Below are 18,883 nucleotides of genomic sequence, written 5' to 3'. Positions count from 1 at the left end.
CAGAGTTGGTAAGACAACTCCCACCTGTTCATGCTCTCTGTATGTGTGTATATATATCTCCTCAATATATGTTCCACTCTATATGCATCCGAAGAAGTGGGCTGTAGCCCACGAAAGCTTATGCTCTAATAAATTTGTTAGTCTCTAAGGTGCCACAAGTACTCCTGTTCTTTTTGCGGATACAGACTAACACGGCTGCTACTCTGAAACCTAAGGTTATTTAGAAATCAAGGCAGTACGCAGCCAACATTCATAACATTCATAACTTTGAATACAAAAATGATACATGCACACAAATAGGATTAATACATTCAGTAGATCATAACTTTTGAGATATGTTACCTGGCATATGTAGCATAAAACACAGTCTAAGCATATTTCCATAAAGCCTTATGGGATGGCATCACACACCCCAGCAGAATTCCAGAACTGAAGTATTTGGGCTTGCGCTGAAATTTTTCAGTAGTCACATTTTTTTTTTTTTGCCATTTTTCCAACAGGAAACAAAGGAACAAACATTTTTCAACCAACTCCACTGGGAATTTGCAGAGCTAAAAATCAGGGTCCCCCAGAGCTTGAGCGAAAGGGACCAGACTCTGGAAGCTGTAATAGGCCCGCTGTAGATCAGGCATAGATGGACACGCCCCACGTATGTCCCACCTGAATGGTCAAAATAGTGGTTTAAGGGGTATCGATGCCTTATGGTGGCAGTTCTCTGTATCACCCACTGGTGAGTCTATGTTACAAATCCCGCCCCCCATGCCAACCTACAATGGCTATGAGTCTGTTACAATCTTAAGCTGTAGCAGCTCCTGGTTTTAGTGCTGAGGTCGCTGGTTCAGTCTCTGGTGTGTCAGCCAAGAGGGTAAATGTCACATGTGCACGGGGAGATTTCACCCTCTATGTTCCTAGCCAAGGTCCCTTGTCCTATGCAGCACCCTGGAGCTCTGGCTTGTGTTGGCCTCAAAATAGGGTTTCTGTGGCACCGTTGCTTTAGCCACAGTCCAGGGTCTTACCGGGGTGTTTCCACGAGGATGATAAATCAATGAGGCGAGTCAGGGATATTCTCAGTGTGATCTTCTTTATTCACCAACCCACCCCCCGCCCCCAAACAAACGTACCAAGTCCTGTTTCCCTGAGTGCTGTGGGAACAAACCGCAGCAGGCAGCTTCCTGGCTGCAAGATCCCCATGTCTGCCCCTCCAGCAGGTTCTGTGCCCAAGAAGCTCCGTCCCTGCTTCATCCCAGAGTCACACTCGCTCTCTTCCTCCTGGCTTTTTGCTCCCACAGCCCAGCCCCCACGTTTGCAATCAGGGAACCTCCCCCTCATGGCCCCACGTCCTAGCTCTGCCCCGCCACGTGGCCTGCTGCCTTGGGTGGTTGCCCGACAGCTGTTATTACCACATAAAGGGGCTGGGTTGCTCCTTCTTTTGATCTTGAAAGCGGATGCTCAGCGCCCACTCCCTGGATGGCTGCCACTGACTCCTTACAGCACAACATGGGGGCATATAGGGTGCATGGGCACCTTGGTAGATCCCTGAACTAACGTGAGACCCAGGGTGAGACCTGGCCTCCTCTCTGTGCCGCTCCTGGACCCCTGCCCTGTTTGCCTTGCAGAGGGAGAACGAACGAGAGCACAAAGTGCGGCTGGCTGTGGGTAACGGCCTGAGGGTGGAGGTCTGGAAGGAATTCCTCCAGCGCTTTGGGCCCATCTGCATCTGCGAGTTCTACGGGGCCACAGAGGGGAACACTGGGTTCGTTAACTACACGGGGAAGATTGGAGCGGTGGGAAGGGCCAACTTCATCCATAAGGTGAGGAATGCTACTCTGCCTCTCCCCTACCATGGTGGTCATTTCCCTAGTGCCCATTACCGGTTTCTTCCCCAGCTGGGACAGGTGTGGAGGCTGAGCACAGATGATGAGGGTCTCTCTAGCCATTTGGCCTCTCTTACTGTGGTTCATCAACAACACTGAGATGAAACAGATTCCTGCATCCATTTCCCCCGGGATGTGAGGTTATGTTGATATTTCGCCCCCACAGACTGTGAAAAGTGTTGGTGCGTCAGAAAGAGTCCGGTTAGGTTAGGCCCTGGGAGGCTTGGGGATTGAAAGTGAAAGGCCTTAAGGACCCCAATCTATTTAGCTTATCAGAAAGAAGACTGAGTGGTGAAGAAGTATCTTCATGGATAGGAGACACCAGACTCTTTAACCTAGTGGGAAAAGGCAAGACTGGCTGCCTTCTGGAAGAGCTGTTAGCCAAACACGAGTTGTATTGTTCAGGACAGGGACAATCAGGAGAAATTCTCTGGCCTTTGTTATACAGCAGGTCAGATTACAGGCTTGGCTACATTTGAAACACTGCTGCTGTAACGCTTCAGAGTGGACACTCCCTGCACCAACGGAGGGGTTCTCCTGCATGCCAGACAGAGAGAACTTCGGTTTTACCCCACTGGCTATCCAGAAGTCACACAAGCAATTCCCTTAGACACTCCAGTTTCCCAGTAGCACCACCAGTACCACTCATTATGGGGACGAATGGTTATGAAAACCAATACCCCAGTAAAAGAAAAAGGTTCTCCTGATCCCAAAGGCCCAAGCCCCAGACCCAGGTCAATATACAAATCAGATCTTACCCACAAATCACGCTGTTGCCAATCCCTTAGAATCTAAAATCTAAAGGTTTATTCATAAAAGAAAAAAGATAAAGATGAGACTAGAATTGGTTAAATGGAATCAATGACATACAGTAATGGCAAAGTTCTTGGTTCAGGCTTGTAGCAGTGATGGAATAAACTGCAGGTTCAAATCAAGTCTCTGGAGTTCATCCCCAGCTGGGATGGGTCATTCAGTCCTTTGTTCAGAGCTTCAGTTTGTAGCAAAGTCCCTCCAGAGGCAAGAAACAGGATTGAAGACAAGATAGAGGAGATGCAGCTGCCTTTTATATTCTTTCTCTTGTGGGTGGAAACCCTTGGTTCTCCTGTGCAAGATCACAGCAAGATGGAGTTTGGAGTCACATGGGCAAGTCACATGTCCATGCATGACTCAGTTCTTTACAGGCCGACGCCATTGTCTACCTGTTAGTTTGAACGTTCCCAGGAAAGCTCAGATGTGGATTGACGTCTCCCAAAGTCCATTGTCAGCTAAGTGTTTATTGACTGGGCACTTACTGAGAATAGTCCTTTCTCAAGAAGCTGACCAAATGCTTCACTGAGGCTACTTAGACTCAAAACACATTGATATACAAGTACATAGCCAATATTCATAACTTCAACTACAAAAATGACACACCCATACAGATAGCATAATTATAATAAGCAAATCATAACCTTTCCATAGACACCCCACACGACAACCTTTGTACAATATTTGCTGAAAATATATAACAGTGGTTGCAACAATGATCTATACGGTCACAGGTTATGTCGGTAACGTCACACCCCCAACGCTGTACATTATTTATTAGATATATTATGGTAGCACTAGGACCCCCAGTTATGGACCAGGGCCTCCTTGTGCTAGGCACTGTACTTTATCTATTAGGTGTATTATGGTAGAGCCTAAGAGCCCCAGCCATGGATCCTGGCCCTATTGTGCAAGGCACTGTACAAACCTAGAACAAAAAGATGCCAAATTATCCTTATTTTCACCTCATCATTTGTCTGATTGGACGGTGAGCTCTTTGGGGCAGAGATTGTCTCTCACTAAATGTCCAGCACAGTCTTGGTTGGTTCCTCTAACAACACTGTGCAGCGCAGGCTGCATCTACAGCCCTGCCTGATGGTGATTCAGCCTTGGAGCTTTGCAATCCGGCCCTAGAGAAGGAAGGGACCATGTTCTAGCTCAGCACTGGGGCATGAAAGCGTCATTGCCGGGGCAACTAGCATCCAATAAGATCTCCTTGCGGCACCGAAGAATTGAGAAGGGTCATCTGCTTGGAGAGGGCTTCGAGCACCTCTTTATGCCGGTGATTTCTGCCCCTTTGCTTCTCCCCAAGTGCCAAGGAGTTCAAGGATCTCGGCACAGCTCCATGCTGCGGCACGAGGCGCTGCATGATAGTGAACAACGCTGCTCAATGCTGAGGTGCACAACTCCAGGAGTATCCTGGCTTCACACCAGCATTGGAACAGGCAGGTGACATCCAGGTGATGAGACCCCAGGGCAGGGGAAGGCAGATGGATAAGCAGAGAGGCCGATCCTGGCGAAACGCACAGCAGTGTGGGATAGCAGTGGGCGGACCCTCAAGCTCCTGCCAACGAGCCAGTGCCTTTGTCCATCCTAAATATGCAATGATTTCAATCCACTTACCAAGCGGATTGTATTTTTCCAGCATGGTCCAACCCGTTTTTCAACGCTGCGGGCCAGAGGTTAATTTTGGGGCTACCTCCATGGCCCTCGTGCAGAAATATAATTCCAGATTCTAGTATCAGATCAGTTTTGAAGGATTTAGCCACTAATAGGGTTCAGATGTAATAAAATGAAATTAAATAAAAGAATACCTCACCTCCTCGTTAAAACCCCGGGGAAAAGGTTTTTCTCACACTAGAATCCCAAGGTCGACAACAATAGTTGTATCGGTAAGTCGGAGACAGCAAGGCATTGTGATTGTCCGTTACTTTCCACCACTCAAGCAGTCTTCCACGCTGTATTCCCCACATCAACTTTCCTGAATTGCAGCCATTGCAGTTACTTGTCCCCTTGCGCTCAGATGACGGTTGCACCACATTTTAACAGGCCATGCTCCAAATCCCCGGCGCACACCCCACTGAAAACCACAACACACCGAAACGCTCGCAGCAGAAGCTCAAAAGCAGCAACCCTCCTGCCTCACGGAGGAGTCCATAGCTGCAGCCTCACAGCCGCGGGGCTGCATGTAGGTGAAAATCACTTGAGGACTAGATGGAATCGCTGGCCGGGGGGAGGGAAGGTGGCAGATCCTGATAATGGGCACATGAGGGACGCTGGCGTTATTTTTCCAGCTGATTTCCGTCTTTGTCACCCCGTTGCTTTCCAGATGCTCGCGCCCTTCGAGTTGATCCGGTACAACGTGGAGCAGGATGAACCCGTGCGAGATGAGAGAGGGTGCTGCATCCGAGTCCCCCCCGGTAAGAATAACAGGCTGGCCATCGGGAGGCGCTGATGCGGGGAGTGGGCCCCTTGGGGAGGACGCATGGTGCAGCGGTTACAGTCTTAGCCTAGGCTCAGATCCACTGAGCATAAGGGAAACTCGGTGCCTAAATACCATTGAAGATCTGTGCCTCGGTTGCTGTTTTGTGAAATGAAGCTAATAGCCCAGCCCTACCTTACAGGAGGAATTGTCAGAATCAGAGCATTAGAAGACTGTGAGACACTCCCGTACTCACAGCAGCCACATAAGTCCCCTAACTAGAGAATGGAATAGTTGATAGCAGGGACGAATGAAAGCCACGGAGCTGGAGAATCTGCAATACTCATGCCCCGTTGTTTTCAGAGGGGGGATGGCAAAATCAGTTCAATGTCACCAGCCCTGTCCTCGGTTATTTTAACCCATTTCATGCACACATCGAATAGACAAGGTTTTCAGATTTCCTGGTGCGTTTGGATTTAAATAGCTAATTCGGTTGAAGTGCCATTTAAGAGAGTCAGTCAAATACTTGATACAGCACAATACAGAATACAGAAAGGAAATGTACATACCAGTCTGAGACTGGAGAAATTAGGCATCACGTTTCACTTCACTTTGCTTCTAACTCCCCCAAGTCATGCCTTATATACTGGTTTTGGAGAAAGAAAATCCTTGAAAATCTTTCTTTCTCATGCTCTGATCTGATTTTGAAAATTATCAATTTACCGAATCAATAAGCCAATGACAGGTGTAACTATTGTATCTGTACTGAGACCATCTGTAGCCATAATTAGCTCTTAATGACTCAGACATCCGTCAATACATTACTCAATGCTGTGACATTCATTATAGCACACGTCCGCTGTATCAAATGTGCCCTGTGCGTTTTATCAATTACATGTTGTCATTTATAACCATCCTTCACCAATTACACCATCTCGTCCACTGCAATACACATCGAAAGTAACAGGCATGTGGACTAGGTCAGCAAGGTCATGGGAAAAGCAGATGAGATGGTTAAATACAGTCCTACTTTAAATTACAGACATCCATTAGTCTAAAACAAAACAGTCTTTGGCATTAGAGTTGGTAATATTTAAAAACCGGACACTCCAGCAGGAGTCCTGGAACCTCCCCTGCCCCGTCTCTTCCCCCTCATGGCCCCACCCCCATCCCACCTATTCCCCCCAAAGCCCCGCCCCTGCCCCTGAGGCCCCGCCCCCGTCCACTCTTCTTCCTCCCTCTCCCCTGTCGCTCACTGCTTTTCCCCTCCCACTCCCTACCCCCGCCCGGGTCAGGAGGGATTTGCCTGTGGAGCCGAGGCTGGGAGCTGCAGCATTCTGATGAAGGTCAGAGTTAGGGGGAGGGATAGCTCAGTGGTTTGAGCATTGGCTTGCTAAACCCAGGGTTATGAGTTCAATCCTTGAGGGGGCCATAATGGGATCTGGGGCAAAAATCTGCCTGGGGATTGGTCAAGCAGGGAGTTGGACTTGATGATCTCCTGAGGTCCCTTCTAACCCCTATATTCTATTAAGGTAGGAGGCAGCCCTAGCTGTGTAGGGGTTGGCACAGATGATGACCCAGTGCCTCCCTGACTTGCAGTAACTGGACTTTGGGTGTCCAGTCAGTAGATCTGACCAGACACTGTTGGGTCCCCTTTTTGACCAGACTTTCCCGACTAAAACTGGGCACCTGGCCACCCTAGAGTTTAGACAGTATTTTGGTTTAACACAGAAAAGATTCTAGAATTTTTTGGTCAAAGAATCACAATAGTTAAATAGAGAAGAAGCATACAGTACTAACATAGTCTAGTCCGACCTCGTGCATATCACAGGCCAGAGATCATCACCAAGTAATTCCTTCATCAAGCCCAGAACTTCTGATTGAGTTACAGGGCGACATTATCGACAATCATCCAGGGTATGTCTGCACAGCAACTAGACACCCGCTGCTGCTGGCCCGTGGCAGCTGACTCTGGCTTGTGGGGCTCGGGCTGCGGGGAGGTTTCACAGCTGTGAGGAGGGAGGGTCCCAGAGCCCAGGCTCCAAGCCGAGTCCGGAAGTCTACAAAACAATGAAACAGCCTGCAGCCAGAGTCAGCTGTAACGGGCCAGCCGTGGGTGTCTAGTTGCTTCTTATCAAACTGTCTGTACTGAGCCATCTTGATTATCACTTCAAAAGTTTTTTTCTCTTACTTAATTGGCCTCTCAGAGTTGGTAAGACAACTCCCACCTGTTCATGCTCTCTGTATGTGTGTGTATATATATCTCCTCAATATATGTTTCACTCTATATGCATCCGAAGAAGTGGGTTGTAGCCCACGAAAGCTTATGCTCTAATAAATTTGTTAGTCTCTAAGGTGCCACAAGTACTCCTGTTCTAGTTGCCAATGTAGACATACCCACAATCTTGATTAAGAGACTCCAAAGTTAGAACTAGGCTGCAGGGGTATTCGCAGTACGTGTAGACACACCCTGGCTAGCTTTGATCCAGTGATGCAGAATCCACTTTACATCCCATGGCAAGTTGCTCCTCTTGTGTCCGTTGTTCTTTACACAACAACACAATAGGAAGACAGGAACTTGGCACAGTTGAGTTCCCACACTATGTTGTTGTCAAGCTGTACACAATCATGCTAGGCCTAGCTACTCCCACACTGCCACAGAACACAGCGAGTGCTGTCCCGGAGCCACAGGACCAAGGCTACGTCCCAGCTTTTAAACAGTCCCTTTGTGGAACCCCTCAGTGCTCCAGGGTAGCTCCTTCCGTCAGGAGCGGGGAAGAGGGGAAAAGTCTCTCAGCTGGAGTCTACGCACCTCAGCAAGTATTTGCAGTGACACCAGGCGGCGTTTCCAAAACAGTTGGGTTTGTTGGCGAACAGGAACTCAGCCTCGGGAAGTCCTTGGGTCAGCACAGGAAGATAACGGTTAAGACATTGTCCCTCTGGCCAAGCCAATGCAAATCACCGGCCAAGCTTCTATGGGCTCCATTCCAGGCTCTGCGCTCACCGCTCAGCCTCTCCCAAAAGCCGACTCCTTCTCCCCGGCCTGCCACTGGTCCTTTGTTCTCGAGCTGGGGCTTCTGCTCAGCTTCCCTGCTGAGGTGTGGGGGGAACCCACCTCCCTGTGGGCGATTGGTTTCCTTAAGGGTCCCGTTCATTGCATCCTGGGCAGTGAGGGGGTCACACACACCTTACATCTCCTGCGTCGCCCCAATAGCACCCTTTTGCCCTTCCAGAGAGCAGTGCAAAACAGAGGAGAAACTGAGGCATACATGAGCATCACAAAAACATGACTGAAAATTGCCACTTTATCATGAGTGTCCCTAGTGGGCTCAGCCCTATATTCGCTACGCTGCCAGTGGCTAATTACCCTTGCTTCAGACTTTATGCCTGGTTCTAGCCTGAATTTGTCTGGGTTCAGTTTCCAGACATTGGATTTCATTCTGCCTGTGTCCACTCAGTCAAATTTCCCAGCTAATGGGCAGGATAGAAGATCTAGCAAAGGTCCTTTGGTCCCCATTACTTGTAGTATCTGACCACCTCATGGGCTTTAATGCATTTATCCAAACGCACCCCTGTGAGGTAGGGAAGTCTTATTAGGGTGACCATATTTCCCCAAGGGAAAACGGGACACCGCGTGGGGCTAGCCTGAGCCCTCCTGCTCCCCGGTGTGGGGCTGGCCCAAGCTGCTCATCCAAGCTCTCCCCCACAGGGCTAACCCGAGCCCCTCTCCAAAGGCTGGAGAGAGTGGGGCTGGCCCAAGCCACTCGCCCCCTCGCGCATTCCTCCACACCCCACTTTTGCCAAAAAAGTCAGGACGGCCGGGACCAGGCTTAAAAAAGAGACTGTCCCAGCCAAAATGGGTCGTATGGTCACCCTAAGTATTATCCCCATTGTAGAGATGGGGGATTAAGATACAGAGAGCAAGTGTAAAATTTAGGAGTCTAAATCCCATTCTCAATAGTGACCTAGGAACTTTGGAGCCTAATTCTCATTGAAATTCAATGGGGCCAATACTATAACGGGGTTCAAAAGGGAGCTAGATAGATTCATGGAGGATAGGTCCATCAATGGCTATTAGCCAGGATGGGCAGGAATGGTGTCCCTAGCCTCTGTTTGCCAGAAGCTGGGATTGGGTGACGGGATGGATCGCTTGATGATTACCTGTCTGTTCATTCCCTCTGGGGCACCTGCCATTGGCCACTGTCAGAGGATGGGATGCTGGGCTTGATGGACCTTTGGTCTGACCCAGTCTGGCCATTCTTATGTTCTTATGGGGGCCTGTTTACACTTGGAAATTAATGTGGATTAAGATAGGGCGTGCATTTAAAGTGCAATGGATATTCTTGAATAACGCCATGTGGAGACGCTCTGATTTCGGTGCGAGAATGGCGTGTTCCTGCGGAGCTTAACCCCTTTTCAAACCCACCACTTGTGACCTTTCCGAGGTCACTCAGACAGGTGAGGGGTTCTGTCTCCACCTGCCGTGTAACTTTGGGAGCCTTAGTGCCGTGCTGCTGTGGCTGAAAGCCCTGACACCAGTCGCTGGCCCACAAGCCAAAGGTCTGACACTGGCTTCCACGAGCCATGTTACTCCTTTCAAGGTGACACCAACATCCCTTCTGGGCCTGCGTGTCCCCAAATCCTTCCAACCCAAGTTTTTAACTTCTAGCTGCTCGGTGCGCCACCCCCAGAGGAGTGAAACCAGCCCCCAGCTACCAGTTCACTTTGGCACACATGCCACGGCGTGCACACCGGAGCCAGGCTCGGGGTGGAAATAAATGAAAGGTTTATTTGATAGAAAAAATCCCAGACTCCGAGAAGAAACAGCAAAGGGGACGCAAACACACATACACACACACACGTTATGTTACCCCGGAATTTGACCTTCCTGCATGTACCCCAGAACTTGACTATTCTGCAGTCGGCCATTCTGTATGTGCAGCCGCTGCCGGCTGAAAACCAAACATCACATAGCTAGGAAAAATCTTTGACCTTTGTGAGACAAGGTCAGACAGCTGCAGACTTGCAGTTTGCTAATCAGAATGGGAGGATGGGAGAGAAAGTTCTGGAAGAGAGTGAGTGAATAGCGGCCTTGGTTTTAGGTGCCCCTGACATATTGTTGTTATGGCTAGAACTGTTTTGAGATAATGAGGAGAAATGCTGACTCAGTAGAGGTTATTCTGCTGACCCACTAGGAGTCACTGTAGAGTTAGAGTTAGCTATAAAAGATTTGGTAAAAATAAATACCTCAGATCAGTCTGAGGGAGCTTTTCTCCAGGCAGTGAGCTAACATCTAAACTCCCCATCAGCTGGAGACAGAGACTTGGTGGGGTAACTCGCATGACTGGAGTACTGTCATGGATAGGTATAAACTGTTCAGGAAGGACAGGCAGGGGAGAAAAGGTGGAGGGTTGCAATGTATGTAAGAGAGCAGTATGATTGCTCAGAGCTTCGGTATGAAACTGGAGAAAAGCCTGTTGAGAGTCTTTGGGTTAAGTTTAGAGGCAAGAGCAACAAGAGTGATGTCGTGGTGGGCGTCTGCTATAGACCACTGAACCCGGAGGATGAGGTAGACGAGGCTTTCTTCGGACAATTAACTGAAGTTTCCAGAACACGGACCCTGGTTCTAACGGGGGACTTCAATCACCCTGACATCTGCTGGGAGAGTAATACAGCGGTGCACAGTCAATCCAGGAAGTTTTTGGTGAGCGTTGGGGACAACTTCCTGGTGCAAGTGCTGGAGGAACCAACCAGGGGTCATTTTCCTCTTGACCTGCTGCTAACGTACAGGGAAGAATTGGTAGGGGAAGTAGAAGTGGGTGGCAACCTGGGCAGCAGTGACCATGAGATGGTTGAGTTCAGGATGCTCACAAAAGAAAGAAAGGAGAGTAGCAAAATACAGACCCTGGACTTCAGAAAAGCAGACTTTGACTCACTTAGGGAACTGATGGGCAGGATCCCCTGGGAGGCTAATATGAGGGGGAAAGGAGTCCAGGAGAGCTGGCTGTATTTTAAAGAAGCCTTATTGAGGGCGCAGGAACAAACCATCCCAATGTGCAGAAAGAATAGCAAATATGGCAGGCGACCAGCTTGGCTTAACAGAGAAATCTTCGATGAGCTTAAACACAAAAAGGAAGCTTACAAGAAGTGGAAACTTGGTCAGGAGGAGGAGCATAAAAATATTGCTCAGGCATGCAGGGGTGTAATCAGGAAGGCCAAAGCACAATTGGAGTTGCAGTTAGCAAGGGATGTGAAGGGTAACAAGAAGGGTTTCTACAGGTATGTTAGCAACAAGAAAAAGGTCAGGGAAAGTGTGGGACCCTTACTGAATGGGGGATGCAACATAGTGACAGATGACATGGAAAAAGCTGAAGTACTCAATGCTTTTTTGCCTCGGTCTTCACAGACAAGGTCAGCTCCCACACTGCTGTCCTGGGCAACATAGTATGGGGAGGAGGTGAGTAGCCCTCAGTGGTGAAAGAACAGGTTAAGGACTGTTTAGAAAAGCTGGACATGCACAAGTCCATGGGTCTGGATGTAATGCATCTGAAGGTGCTGAGGGAATTGGCTGATGTGATTGCAGAGCCATTGGCCATTATCTTTGAAAACTCGTGGTGATCGGGGAAAGTCCCAGATGATTGAAAAAAGGCAAATATAGTGCTCATCTTTAAAAAAGGGAAGAAGGAGAACCCGGGGAACTACAGACTGGTCAGCCTCACCTCACCTCACCTCAGTCCCTGGAAAAATCATGGAGCAGGTCCTCAAAGAGTCCATTTTGAAGCACTTGGAGGAGAGGAAAGTGATCAGGAACAGTCAACATGGATTCACCAGGGGCAAGTCATGCCTGACCAACCTGATTGCTTTCTATGATGAGATAACGGGCTCTGTGGATATGGGGAAAGCAGTGGACGTGATATATCTAGACTTTAGCAAAGCTTTTGATACAATCTCCCACAGTATTCTTGCCTGCAAGTAAAAAAAGTATGGATTGAATGAGTGGACTATAAGGTGGATAGAAAGCTGGCTAGATTGTCGGGCTCAACGGGTAGTGATCAACACCTCTATGTCTAGTTGGCAGCCGGTATCTAGCAGAGTTTCCCAGGGGTCAGTCCTGGGGCCGGTTTTGTTCACCATCTTTATTAATGATCTGGAGGATGGGACGAATTGCACCTTCAGCAAGTTTGCAGATGACACTAAGCTGGGAGGAGAGGTAGATAAGCTGGAGGGTAGGGATAGGGTCCAGAGTGACCTAGAGAAATTGGAGGATTGGGCCAAAAGAAATCTGATGAGGTTCAACAAGGACAAGTGCAGAGTCCTACACTTAGGATGGAAGAATCCCATGCACTGCTACAGGGTGGGGACCGACTGGCTAAGCAGAAGTTCTGCAGAAAAGGACCTGGTGATTACAGTGGACGAGAAGCTGGATATGAGTCAGCAGTGTGCCTTTGTTGCCAAGAAGGCTAACGGCATATTAGGCTGTATTAGTAGGAGCATTGCCAGCAGATCATGGGAAGTGATTATTCCCCTCTATTCAGCACTGGTGAGGACACATCTGGAGTATTGCATCCAGTTTTGGGCCCCCCACTACAGAAAGGATGTGGACAAATTGGAGAGTCCAGTGGAGAACAACAAAAATGATCAGGGGGCTGGGGCACATGACTTACGAGGAGAGGCTGAGGGAACTGGGCTTATTTAGTCTGCAGAAGAGAAGAGTGAGTGGGGATTTGATAGCAGCCTTCAACTACCTGAGGATGGAGCTTGACTGTTCTCAGTGGTGGCAGATGACAGAACAAGGAGCAATGGTCTCAAGTTGCAGTGGGGGAGGTCTAGGTTGGATATTAGGAAACACTATTTCACTAGGAGGGTGGTGAAGCACTGGAATGGGTTACCTACGGAGGTAGTGGAATCTCCATCATTAGAGGTTTTTAAGGTCAGGCTTGACAAAACCCTGGCTGGGGTGATTTAGTTGGGGATTGATCCTGCTTCGAGCAGGGGGTTGGACTAGATGACCTCCTGAGGTCTCTTCTAATCCTAATCTTCTATGATTCTTTGATTCTATGGAGGGAAAGAGGGCCCCTTGGAAGTCCGGCTGGTGATTATTCAAAACCATATCAGACTGTGAGTAACTATATCTGGGATGTCCTAAACCTATTGCCTGTGTGTGTGTGTGTGTGTGCTTAATAGCTAATAAATAGTAGTTTTAGATAAGAGCACGTTCGCTTGTATCAATCATTTATCAGATGGAAATTGCTGTGTCCCCACTGATTTGTTCCTGACACTTCCTGGAGTGACACAGTTGAGTTACCCCTGGGAGACCCCGGGTAACCGTTACCCAAAAATTAAACATCAGGATGCACCTTCAGGCTTTATGCCTCTATATTAGCTAAATTCTCTTTTCTAGCAGATGTTACCTATTGCCTCTGAACGGGTTCCCAGCGTACCCCCGTCATCTTTGAGGAGATCCAGTGTTTCACGGACAGTTTCCCGCTTAGGCTGCCCCCCGGTTTCTGGATAAAAAAACCTCAGGCACAAGCTTTTCCCCCCTTTTTGTTTCTTTTTCCTGGCATGATGACTCACGTTTATTTAGAGTAGGTGAAACTCTCTCCTTTCTTAGGCCGGGCCTACACTAAAAAGTTAGGATGACCCAGCTACATAGGTCAGGGGTGTGAAAAAGCCACTCCCCTTGAGCGACATAGTTAAGCCGGTGTAGACAGTGGTGTAGACCCTTCCATCAAGCTAGATACCTCCTCTTGTGGAGGTGGATTACCTACGCCAATTGGAGAACCCTGAAAACTGGCCGGGATGGGCTGGGCTACGTAGGGGGATATCCATCGGGATTCTCATTCTCCCTTCCAGGTGAGGCAGGGCTGCTGGTGGCGAAGATAACGAAGAGCGCCCCATTCAACGGCTATGCGGGCGACCGCCAGAAGTCGGAGAAGAAGATCCTGAGGGATGTGATGAAGAAAGGAGACCTCTACTTCAACAGCGGAGACCTCCTCATGGTGGACCACGAGGGCTTTGTATATTTCCAGGACCGGGTGGGAGACACGTTCCGGTAGGTTCTGGGGCAAGCCATTACCCTCCTTTGACCCAGCTGCTGTCCCCTCCCGGGTGGGATGAACTGGGGAGCCCGATGCTGGTAGCACCTATAAAACCCTACGAGGGACGGGGACCCTATTGTGTGATGTGCTGTACACACAGGTATAACAATAACTAGTTCTCTCAGAGCAATTTACAACGGTGATAAGGCTCATTGCCTCCATTTTATAGATGGGGAAACTGAGGCACAGAATGGGGATGTGACAGGCCCAAGGTCACCCAGCAAGAGACCTGGGAACAAAACCTAGGTCTTCTCAGTCCCAGTAGGGTGCCACATCCGCTAGGCCACGCTGCCTCCCCTCTGCTACAAAAAGATGGTCCAGGAGTCAAAGAATTTACTGTCTAGGTCTGGCTGGGTTTTCAAAGGAGCCTAACACAGATTGCTCTTGTGCGCCTAACCCCCATAGGCCAATGCAAGCAGGGGGTGGATGCATCAGCCATAGAAGATAAAACAAAGTCCACGAGAAAAACTGTCAAAAGCACCAAAGTAACTTAGGCGTGACTAAGTGTGCACAGCAAAAATAAATAAATAAATATTTGAATAAATAAATAAAATACACACTCTGTGGCACTGAGTTTAGAGCTCAGATCAACTGGTTTGGGCTTGCAGGGCTAACACTGCCGGGCTAAAAATAGCAGTGTAGATATTCGGGCTCGGGCTGGAACCCAGGCTCTGAAACCCTCGCCTCTCACCCCATTCCAGCTGAGCACAAACATCTACGTGGCTATGTTTAGCCCCCTGAAACCGAATCAGTTGACCTGGGCTTTGAAACTTGCTGCTGTGGGTCTCTTTGTGCTTGTGTAGACATACCCTAAGTGTTATTTTGAAAAGCAACTTAGGGCTTGTCTACAGCACATGCTTGACTGGTATAGCTAGGACAGCAGAGCCCCCTGGTGGAGACACAGCGTATGCCGACAGAAGGCGTTAAACCATAGTGAGGCCTAGCAGAATTCGATTATTATTTTTTTATAATGTCAACGGATGATAGCGATGTGTCTTTTAAAGCCTTTTTTTTAGATGTTTATCCATGTAAATTTTCACAGCTGCACAAAATCCTGCAGGGGGGAGGGTCAGGCAATTATTTAGTGTCAGTAGATGTTGAGGTTCAAAAAGTTAAAATCGTTATAAACCACTAAAAAAACAAATGACCAACATCGCATGTCAAAATCTACAAAGTAAATATCCTTAAATCAACAAATAATACCTGGTTTTATTGTTCATCCATTTCAAAAGGCTACATCACTGGATTGTGATTCTAAGAAGCAGCCTTATTCTTAATTTGCCGATCTGTACATTTAGATGATTATCGATGGAAATATTTTTTCGTTGGTTTGTGTGTGTATGTGTGTTTTTTCATCCGTTTGTGTACCAACATTTACCTTCTAAGCCTAGAGGAGGCTTGTCTAGATGATCACAAAGGCCCCTTCTGGCCTTGAAATCTATTGATCAATGTGGGTGGATGGATGGATGGAAAAATAGATTGCTCTGTTCTCTCTCTTCAGCTGGAAAGGAGAGAACGTTGCCACGACGGAGGTGGAGACGACGCTGGTAGCAGTGCAGTTCATTCAGGAAGTCAACGTCTATGGGGTGCCGGTCCCAGGTGCGTACCCAGCAGCAAGACATATCATGTCACTTTGACACGGTGGCTCACCCCAAGAGCGTCCATCCTGAGGCGGCTTTTAAAAGCCATTGCATAGCGTGTCTGTGTCGGGGTCTGAGTCTTTCTTTGCGCGGGGAGGGACCCTGGGATGGAAGAAAGCCGTGCAAAGCATGGAGGAATAGTTCTCTCCACTGCAGAAATCACTGTGTTATTCAGGAGGTGAGGCTTGATGCTCAGAGCAGTCTGAAAAATCTACGGATCCTTCCATGAACAATCTATGCCCAGGCCTCAGCATATGGTCATTAGAGCTGTGCAAATAGTGGAGATTTTAGTTCACTGGCCGTTCTGAAAAATACAATAAAAAAATTGCTTCTGGTCGAACCCAATGATCTGAGGTCTGGAAAACCAGCCTTATAGTGAAAGACTAAAACAACTCCGTCTGCTGAGTTTATCCAAGAGATGAGGTGCCATGAGCAAAGCCTACAAATTCCTACATGATATGGCTCTTTCATCTAGCAACACAAGGCTCCACCGATGGCTAGGCGCTAGACAAACTCAGGCTAGTGATAAGATGCAAATGTTTAAGAGTGAAGGGAATTTGCCCGTGGAGCAACTGGTCTAGGGACGTGGTCAAGCCTCCATCACTTGAAGTCTAAGTGTCTCTTTCTAAAGGATCTGCTGTAACTTAAACAGAAGTTGTGGTCTAGTGGTTAGGATTTGGTGCTCTCACTACCATGGCCTGGGTTTGATTCCTGGTCAGGGAAGTAAGCATTTTGGAGGGGAGGGATAGCTCAGTGGTTTGAATATTGGCTTGCTAAACCTAGGGTTGTGAGTTCAATCCTTGAGGGGGCCATTTAGGGAACTAGGGTAAAAATCTGTCTGGGAATTGGTCCTGCTTTGAGCAAGGGGTTGGACTAGCTGAGGTCCCTGCAACCCTGATATTCTATGGTGGGTAAAATTCTCTGGCCCATGTTTCTCAGGAGATCAGACTAGATAGTTATAATTTTCATTTTGAGCTTAAAATCTATCACCCGGCCTCACCTAGGCTAGGATATCCAGGCGTTATGTTAGCACCTCATAGGGTATGTCTACACTGCCCAGCTAACCTGGGCCCCCGCCCTGGTTTTAGCTCAAAAGTCTCTCCAGTTCACACAGAAAAAATCTCTGGCCTGGGTCCGGAAGTGCTGTCAGTCTGGGTTAGAACCCGGGCTCTGCTTTCACTCGGGTTGGAACCTGCCTGCTTTCCAGTGAGGCTAAATCACTTGAATATGGATAGTCCTCCAATGCCCTTCCCACAATTCCCCCCAAAGGACAGACGAGCTTTCCTGCCACTGATGCTATAGACTGGGAAAGAAGCCTAGAGCGTCTGAGCGCAAAGAACCATGGGCTGTGCCCCCAGACACAGACATGAGTGAGTGCAGAGACAGTAACTCAGGTAGGTCTTTGCAGTGGAGAGGCTCTCACCCAGGTGCTCAGACCCGCGATAACTGGGCAGTGTAGACAGAGCCAAAGTTAACCTGTGCCAGCTAATGCCTGCTTCACATAACACCTTAAAACACCTAATCTAGACAAAGCCCGACGCTTTGTGTGTGTGTTTCAGGACACGAAGGCAAGATTGGAATGGCAGCAATACGACTGAAGGAGGGGATGGATTTTGATGGTGAAAAACTCTACACACACGCCAAGGATTTCTTGCCAAACTACGCCATTCCTCGCTTTGTCCGCCTGCAGGTAAGAGATCCTTTTGGCTGGCCCTTTAAGCCTCGGGGGGGGGCTGGAGGACCCTGACTTGGTTGGTAAATTGTAGGGGCAAAGGCTTGATCACACTGTGGTTCGTTATGGAATATAGTCAAGAGGCCAAATAACCAATGTCAGTCAGGTTTAGTGCCACAGTACAAGGAAGAGGTTTGGTGTGATACCAATCTCCGGAAAACCATCTCATGCAACCATCTTATGTTCATTGTTAGAACCTGAACATAAGAACAGCCACACTGGGTCTGACCAATGGTGCATCTAGCCCAGTATCCTGTCTTCCCACAGTGGCCAGTGCCAGATGCTTCAGAGGGAATGAACAGAGCAGGGCAATTTATCGAGTGATCCATCCCCTCTTACATCACCTTACACAGAAATTGTGTTCCCGAGTTACCCCCGTAAAGCTGTCTTTGTATACCCTACCTGTTTACAAGTAAAAGGTACTGATGTGTACATCATCTGAGACTAGATTTAACCAATCAGCTTTCTATCTAGGTAACCTGGTCCAGCACTGGCAGAACTTCTTCTGTTGCATCTCCACTCGGGAGCTCTGCTGGCATAGCTATACCAGCCAGTGCTCTGAGTAATGCTGTTCCCCTCCTCCAATGGGGGATGACCAGGGACAAAGCTAAAATTCTAGAGCTAAAAGCATCAGCCTCTGCCTCTTTGAGCTAAAGGAGCGACTCCACTAGCAGGCAGCTGCAGTAGACTCTTATCCTCTTATGTGGCATAGAGTGAGCCAGCTCCTGCAGAACTTTGTATGTTTTGTTACACAGGACGCTCTGGAGGTCACCGGGACATTCAAGCAGTGCAAAGGGCAGCTGGTGAAGGAGGGGTTCAATCCAGCTCTCATCAAGGACCCCCTGTTCTTCCTGGATGAATCGAAGAAACGTTTTGTGCCCATGAGCCCTCAGATCTACAGCTCCATCCTGGAAATGAAACTGAAACTCTAAGGGTCTCACTGCTGCCTTCTGTAACTAATGTGTTAACAGTCCTGGCAATGAAGCCAGGATGCCCCCAATTTGGGTTTCTCAGGATCCATCCAAGGAGGGGTAATTGCCTCCAGTTCTGTTCTAATCTGGTGATAATCTCGTGATTTTGTAATGATGGCTTTGTGGATATTCTGCTCTCCGAGAATCTTGCAGAAAATATAGGGTTTTTTTCGCAGGAGGAAGGGGAGGTTCTTTAAATGTGAATTTCACCCTTGAAACTTCTCACCCTCTGTTGTAGCTCATATTGAACTCTGTGATGTGGAAAAGATTTGTGATTATAGAAGTGAGAATTTTTTTTTTGGCGGATAGTAAGTCCCCCCTTCCCCCAAATGCATT

The 18,883-nt window shown here is 48.3% G+C and overlaps 1 protein-coding gene across 1 annotated transcript in view; it reads left to right on the top strand.

Annotated features, from left to right (window-relative positions):
- Nucleotides 1–18,537, top strand: part of LOC113405957 (very long-chain acyl-CoA synthetase-like) — a 26,286-nt gene extending 7,749 nt beyond the window's left edge. The window contains exons 4-9 of the mRNA XM_026647288.1: nucleotides 1,617–1,811; nucleotides 5,011–5,101; nucleotides 13,960–14,158; nucleotides 15,706–15,803; nucleotides 17,404–17,534; nucleotides 18,332–18,537. Coding sequence (XP_026503073.1) covers nucleotides 1,617–1,811; nucleotides 5,011–5,101; nucleotides 13,960–14,158; nucleotides 15,706–15,803; nucleotides 17,404–17,534; nucleotides 18,332–18,508 — 891 coding nt within the window. The 3' untranslated portion in view covers nucleotides 18,509–18,537. The remainder of the gene's footprint in view (nucleotides 1–1,616; nucleotides 1,812–5,010; nucleotides 5,102–13,959; nucleotides 14,159–15,705; nucleotides 15,804–17,403; nucleotides 17,535–18,331) is intronic.
- Nucleotides 18,538–18,883: the final 346 nt, after the last annotated feature.

Source organism: Terrapene carolina, unplaced genomic scaffold (assembly GCF_002925995.2).
Source record: "Terrapene carolina triunguis isolate 2854851 unplaced genomic scaffold, T_m_triunguis-2.0 Scaffold51736, whole genome shotgun sequence".
In the NCBI taxonomy this organism is placed as follows: domain Eukaryota; kingdom Metazoa; phylum Chordata; order Testudines; family Emydidae; genus Terrapene; species Terrapene triunguis.
Note: the sequence above shows the minus strand (reverse complement) of the source record. Positions and strands in the feature narration are given on the sequence as shown.